The sequence below is a fragment of the Lupinus angustifolius genome, chromosome LG08 (assembly GCF_001865875.1).
Source record: "Lupinus angustifolius cultivar Tanjil chromosome LG08, LupAngTanjil_v1.0, whole genome shotgun sequence".
Taxonomy (NCBI): domain Eukaryota; kingdom Viridiplantae; phylum Streptophyta; class Magnoliopsida; order Fabales; family Fabaceae; genus Lupinus; species Lupinus angustifolius.
The window spans coordinates 722652-730152 of record NC_032016.1 but is presented as its reverse complement, the minus strand read 5'-3'; the positions used below and the strand labels follow the sequence as shown (position 1 = coordinate 730152).

At 35.5% G+C, this 7501-nt stretch overlaps 1 protein-coding gene across 4 annotated transcripts in view; it reads left to right on the top strand.

The window, feature by feature from the left end:
* The window catches only part of LOC109354472 (DNA replication ATP-dependent helicase/nuclease DNA2), a 34335-nt gene that overhangs the window by 19072 nt on the left and 7762 nt on the right, over positions 1 to 7501 (top strand). The window contains exons 25-32 of one of the 4 annotated variants that reach the window (XM_019596993.1): positions 2678 to 2747; positions 2832 to 2868; positions 2964 to 2983; positions 5503 to 5580; positions 5738 to 5823; positions 5899 to 6036; positions 6696 to 6735; positions 6829 to 6902. In XM_019596993.1, the coding sequence (XP_019452538.1) occupies positions 2678 to 2747; positions 2832 to 2868; positions 2964 to 2983; positions 5503 to 5580; positions 5738 to 5823; positions 5899 to 6036; positions 6696 to 6735; positions 6829 to 6902 (543 nt within the window). Of the gene's footprint in view, positions 1 to 2677; positions 2748 to 2831; positions 2984 to 5502; positions 5581 to 5730; positions 5824 to 5898; positions 6037 to 6695; positions 6740 to 6828; positions 6903 to 7501 lie in introns of those variants that run through there. The other 3 variants (XM_019596992.1, XM_019596994.1, XM_019596995.1) reach the window with 3 other exon arrangements.

Here is a 7501-nt window from a genome sequence, read left to right as displayed (position 1 = left end):
GGGGGGGGGGGTACTGCGATCCCCATCAGATAGGCAATGGCTAAAGATATCCTTTATAAAATTTTGGGCAGCCTTCACCATTTGAGCTACCTTTTGGGGTGAGTTAGGCCCAACTGCACCACTAACAAGATGAGCTAGTTTTTAGGGTGGAGTTAAGCCCAATTATTCTAACATGATATTAGAGTCTGTATGACAAAGTGGTTAGGAGTTCAACCCTTTTGTCCCTATTCTTATAAATAAATAAAAGAAGTTAAGTTTAGCACAAGATGAGTCTGTGCATAGTCCACGCTTCAAGCCCAGAAGGCTATTGCGTGAGAGTTTGTGTTAGATAATATAAAACCATTCATGTTCCTTCATCCAACGGCTTAAGCTTTTGGCAGAGTTGGTTCTTGACGTGTTATCAGAGTTAGCCTCTATGTTGGATCACCCAGAAAATTTGTTCCTGCAATATTCCACCCTCCAGATAGATCATTCTTGGGCATGAGGGCGTGTTAAGGTATTGATCTCCCACATCGCTTGAGAATATAAGCCAAGAGCCATTTATAATAACTTGAGCGATCCTCCTCCTATGAGCTAGCTTTTTGGGTGGAGTTAGGCCTACCTATTCTAGTAGAACACTACAGGTTGTGGTAGTTTTGGCCTAAAATGCACCCAACACCCATATGTGCTTAAATTGAGCTTACGACTCACAACATAAATACAACCAACAACTTATCTGATTTTTTGTTCACTGCACACACTGTATGACGCACATGACAGGCATGTCCGTTAGTGAAACAAGCTTATATAAACACTTGACTTTATCCATAATTGCTTCTATCAATTGTCTTCCTTTTAGTTTTGTACATCTGTTCTTACATTGTTCTGCTGTTGTCTCCTTATGGGATTATTTGTATATCATTTCTGGAGAATGTTGGGTGTGCCTGATGTCCTTGGACTAATTTTGATTACTAGCTTTACTGGTATAAAGCGCTTGGTCTTTTTATAGGGATACCCTTCATATATATGTTGAGGGTTGGGTAGCTTTGCTTCAATGTTATTTCTGTTTTTGTTCTATGCTTTATTTTTATTTTGAGGAGGATCTTGTATCCTAACTCTTGATAATAATTTCTGTCGTAATGAGTTTCATATGCCCTTCTGCCCAACAAATAAAAATAAAATAAATACAAGCTCCAAGGCATTCATAACAAGAATAGTGGCTGTAAATTGTTTATGTGAGGCATGTTTATATAACCTCTCGTTCTTGTACTTGACAGTTTCCACCATGCTTCCTCCTTTTATTTTTATACTTCACATGCTCATTCGCTAAGTGGAGATAGTATGCATGTAAAACATACCAGTTTGTAGGCATTAATAGCAAAAATGTATGTTTTAGGTGATAGATAACTTATTGCCATCAAACTCATCCTTTGTCATTTACTTCTCTTGAACATGTACTTCTGCCCCACAATTCCTTCCCATTAAACTTTTAACTTCTGCCATTCTTAACATGTATGGCAGTATTCACTGCAAACTGTTTACAGATTTAATGATCGATAAGTTTTAGAATACAGGGAAGAACAGTTAACAAAAGTTACTTGTCCACACAGTTTTCAAATTCTTCTTTGATAGCATCTTTTACTCTTCCAAGCTCCAGATCTCAATTATAGTTTTCAATAGTGGATCACATCCAACCCTAAAAATGCTATATTGGGATGGCTGATATATTGAAAATTATATAAAAGAGTAATAAATTATAATAACTATACATATAGAAATGCTCTTAAGCCCATGTGTATTCTGAGTCTTGACTCAAGGAAGGAAGCGACTAGAATATCCTAAAAAGTAGGGAAAAGTGGCTAAAGCATGGGGTAAACCGTTGATTTTACCCCACATAACATAGAAATCATGATGACTGCAATATCACCTGTGACAGGCTACTCTGAAAAGCACGACGTGACATGCAGAGAATTGTGGCTAGGTGGTGCAACCGCATAATAGTGCTGCTATCGACGTGTTTGATAACCTTAATCATGATTTCTTTTCTAATTTGAAATTGTAAGGAGATAAATACCACATCTGAGCCTGATAGCTTAAGCTTTTAGAATAGTTGGCTCTTGACATGGTAAGTAATTGAGTCTCCGTGGTCAAGAAGTCAGTAGTTTGATCTTTACGACACCCATTCTCAGAAGAATTGATTAACTATTAAATTATATATGGTTTCATTGCTATTTAACTGTAGTGTATCTTTATATGTTGGATAATTTAGATTTGTGAATCTTTCCTTACAAATAACTTCAATATCAGTTGCAAACTTGTTTGCACCTTTGTTTCATCTGTATTCTGTAGTTATGTTTTTTCTTGTCAAGGAACAATTTTGCTAAATCCTATGCAGGAGTAGTACACTCTCAGGCTAGTGTGATATCCTTCTTGGTATCCTATTGTACTTTATCCTAATTTTGAAGCAATTTTGTATTACTTGGTCTCATTTATCCAATACCCATACCTTTAACCTGTGTCCCTACTCCCTACTTGGCTACTTCTTAGACTAAGTTGATGTGATTGGAGTGATAAATTTACATTATGGATACATGCCTCTCAATCATTCATGTGACTATAATATATTTTAGTTCCTTGTGTTGTTAAGTTACTATGTTCTACAGTTCTTAATGCATGTCATATAATACAATGGAAGCAGGGAATTGATTTTGTACGTATTGGAAGAGCTGAAGCAGTGCATGAGGATGTCAGAGAACACTGCCTTTCAGGTTTGCCAATTCATTGATATTACTCTTCCTTTTAATTTGTTGTAAAATTTGTGTTAAATCTTATAGTAGTTGTTTCTACTCCAGCAACACATGTAAAAAGTGTTGAAGATATCAAAATAAGGTTAGAACAAGTCAAAGTTGTTGCAGTTACTTGTCTGGGCATTTCCAGTCCTTTACTTGCTAACACAAGATTTGATGTATGTATTATGGATGAAGCTGGGCAGACCACTCTACCGGTATGTTTCTTATTCTTTCCATGTATTTTACAGGGCACATGTGATACTCCTTACTGATATGTACTGATTTAGTATTACAAAGAGTATTCAAATTACACCATGAACTGAAAAAATAAAAAGATCATCTTGAGCCTTGTAAGTGTGTCATATTTTGCATTTAATCTTCAAAGTTAAGACTGACTATTCGATGACCTTGACATGGATTTTCCTTAATTGAATCATTCATCTTATATCCATTTTCTGCAATTCTTGAAAGATTGATATACCTTCCAAAAGTATGACATCTTTTCACCAAAAAAGGTTCTTTGAAACTGTTTAATGGATATCATGCTCAATATCTACATTTTGTGGAGCTATAGCACCGGTTTGGCACGTAGTGGCCTCTGGCAGCTCCAAGAGCTCTGTCGCAGAGCATTTTTTTTTGTAGCTCCTGTCATGGCCAAGATGGTTAGTTTCTGATTGCTGCTATTTTGTTTAAGTAGTATCCGTCCCTTTGAACAGAGAATCCCTTTGAATGATTTTCTTGGCAGTCCAGCCCTCTTCCAGCCAGACCACTGCTTCAGGTATCTCAGAACTCTGTTCATTCTTCAAAATGGGCAAGTTCAGGTGAATGCATAAATTGATTTAACCATGCTAAAAGTTAATTTTAAGAGGCAAGTAGATTTCCTCCCACATGTCTCTGATTTTTTTCCTTTTTCACTAATCCTCCCTTAGCTCTAGCTGGCTGAAGTCTATTATTGGGTTCAGTAGATGTTCCAGGCACTTTACACCATTGTAAAAACCTTTTTCTTTATTCAGATCAAGAATGTTTTTTTCGCTGACTAATAACTATACCTTCTCCTTTCCTTAGATCTAGCAAATTCTATACCAAGAATGTATTTCAAATGGCCAAGCTCCTTGATTTCAAGAACATCAGCAAGTTTCTTCAAATTAATGACTTCATGAGCCAACAATATTATAAATTCGTAGTTGCAAGAGATGAACATGTTGCACTACATGAGTGGATGGACTTACACGACAAGATACGATTTAAAATAAATTCATTAGAGAGAAAGTAAGGTTGCACCTATTGATGAAAATATGGTTGAATCTTGCCTTAGGTGGTTTGACCACGTGAGGAGAAGACAATAGCAACCCCAATAAGAAGAATAGATAAGGTGGTGGATGGCCCAATAATTTGATAGAGGGGAATGAAGAAAGTTTATAGGTGAAACCATCGAAATGTTCTTAGATTTGTAAATGAAAATTTAAGAACTTGGTTTACAATAGGATTCAATGGTGTCATTTGATCTGTGTAGCCTATCCCACCTAGTGGGGAACATGTTGTTGTTGTTGCTGTTAGAAACCCTAATAAGAAGATTAGATCAGGTGAAGGATAGTCCAATAGTTTGAGATAGAGGGAAACCAAGAAAATTTATAGGTGGAACCATTAAAATGAACTTAGATTTAAATGGAATTTTTAAAGGAAATTTATGATAAGATTCAATGGCTGTCTTTTGATATGAGATTTCTTGAATCAACCTTTCCAGATCTTTCTAAAATTTTAGTGTATTGTTCATCAAGTCCTTCTTGAGTTTCATACATGCTTACGACCTTAAATATCTCCTTTCAACAATTTCTATATTTAATGATCCCATCATGGAATCTTTGAACATCAACCACATTAGCCTTTCAAGACTTATTCATCCCATTCCTTGCTCCTACTTGAGTTCCAGAGTTTAGAATCCCGAATATCTAAAATTTAAGCTTGTTCTTCAGATTGCTTTATTTCTTGAAGGTATATTAAGTTAATCTTCCTTCTAATCATGATTTCAGCTGTCAAGTTCTTCAGCATGCTTTCTGCTACGAATTTAGGAGTGAGTTTAGTTTTCTTCATAGTGAAGAATGGTCAGAGTGAGTTTAGGATTTTTCATTAGTGGCTAAGTGAACAACAACATAAGTGAGTCTAACATCACATCTTGATTTAAAACCTTAAGGCATTAGGTTTATGAGTTTTTCCACTTATATCTTGTTTAACATGCCTCATTCCATTATTTTGGATGACAAATCTGCTTCTCTTGTGATTTGTGAAGTAGAAGTTGCCAAAGAGAGCTCCAATACCATGAGTCAATGAGTCCTACATTGCTTGCTTCATTGTCTTGAGAGTGATTTAAGTTCCTTTTGGGTTACTCCTCTCTAACCAATTGGTTTTGAAATGGAACCTTGACATGGTATTAGAACAAGAGCCCAACTTCTCTCCAATTGTCATTGGCCAAAAGATACCCTTTTGTCATGGGTCAAAGGTAAATTGCCTCATTGTCTTGAGAGTAGTTCAAATATTTGTTGGGCTACTCCAGTCTTTGCCCATTGATTTTGAGATGGAACCTTGACACTTCCTATTGCTTAACACAACACTTCTCTTTTATCCAAACTTGGGGACTACCTTATGTACAGTAAGGCAACAAAGCATGATATAATAAGGGCTAAGAAAAACAATAGTTTATGTGGATGTATTTATGCATCAAATATTGTTATTCCAGGTATCCTTGGGCCCTCTAACTTTTGCTTCGGTGTTCGTACTTGTTGGGGATCATTATCAACTACCTCCGCTTGTCCAGGTATGCTCTTCAGTTCATTCTTCATATATGCAACTCAAACTCATATAACCCTTTCAAATTTTGTGCGTGATAATTCTTAGAGTACAGAGGCACGAGAGAATGGCATAAACTCATATAACCCTTTCAAATTTTGTGCGTGATAATTCTTAGAGTACAGAGGCACGAGAGAATGGCATGGGGGTAAGTTTGTTTCGTAGACTCTCAGAGGCACATCCACAAGCAATTTCAGCATTGCAGAGTCAGGTATGCTTTTGCTGCTACACATTCAATTTGTTTCATTCTCTGTTAATTTCACTTACTAAGTTAAAATGTTTACAGTACCGGATGTGTCAGAGCATTATGGATCTGTCAAATGCCTTGATATATGGTGACAGGTTGAGGTGTGGTTCGTCCGAGATAGCTAACAGAAAACTGGAATTTTCTGGCTTAAAATGTGGTTTTCCTTGGCTAGAAGATGTAAGGAACACTTTAAATTCTGAATTGTCTTATTTGTTGAGGATTTGCTTTTAATGCTGAATGAATTTAATCTATTCATATGACCTTTTCTCATTGATGGCTGAATTAATTTTGATTTGCTTTTTGTAGCAATTCTTTTGCCTGCTTGATTATGCTTTATTTCTTATGGTGCTCTTGTTAGATTTCGCATCCAGGCCTTTTTCTTCTACTCTATTGTTATTGGATGTATAGTGGCTATTGATGAATGAAAACATCACTTATGTTTGAATTTGGCTTGTGTTTCCATTGCATGTTTCAAGATGAAATTTCCTATATTTCAAAATTTCCTATCTTGTACATATTGTGATTTGTATAGTTTCCCTAGGTCACAGAGTTATCATGTTAGGTAGAAAGAAACTAGATTGCATGAAATACCTTGTGCTTGTATTCACCGTGCTAAATATAGATACTAGATAGTTTTAATTAATAATGAGGAATACTCTAAGATTTGTAGTTAATTTAGCTTTCACGGATGAAGGCTAAAGTTCCAGTTTTAATGTAATTTTTAATGAACTTCACAATCATCAAAGATAAAAGGTTGTTGACTACACAATAACAACATTTACACTGATATATCTAAAGTAGAACTGGAACTTATTTATGTTTGTATATGTATGCAGGTTTTAGTTCCAAGCAGGCCAGTGGTATTTATTGATACTGGTTTGTAAATATCATTTTCCTTTTTAATCATTGATTCTATAGGTCAATGTGGATAGGTTTGATTATATAATTGTTTGTTTTTTGGGGTTTTAGATATGTTGCCTGCTTTGGAGACAAGAGATCAGAAGATTATAAAGAACCCTCTTGAAGCTCACATAATTGCCGAGGTATGCCATTTTCAAGATGATATATTTTTTAGGGTAAAAACCAAAATTACACCCTTGCCTTATGTGCACTTTTGTCATTAACTTTTAAAATATGCAACAAGGTCCCTAAGCTCTCAAAAGTGTGCAAAGTTGTCCAAAATCATGATAGATGCTACTCTTTGGACGGATGATGTTAATATTCAATTACATCATTCAAGTTTGCCTCATTTTAACCCTGTTCTTTTACCTTTTAAAAATGTGTGACATGGTTCATAAACTCCCAAAAGTTCACTAAGTGGTCCAGAATATGACAATGCGTGTGACACCTTCCGTCCAAAGTTTGGCGTGTTGTTTGTCACGATTTTCAACCTCTTTGTACACTCTTTAGATTTTATAGACAAACATGACAAAGTCTTGGATATCGCATATTGATTTTTGACATATTTGCACCGTGTTGATTGACCACATTATACTGCGAAGGTTTTTTGGTTCCATAACTGTCCCTTCTTACCAAGTAGTTGATGGTTTTGAATAACCAAAATAAAAATAATTTTGACCATGTTAGAAACTGGTTTTAGAGATAGAAGAAGATAGATCTAAGTAGAAGAAAAGTGATTCAA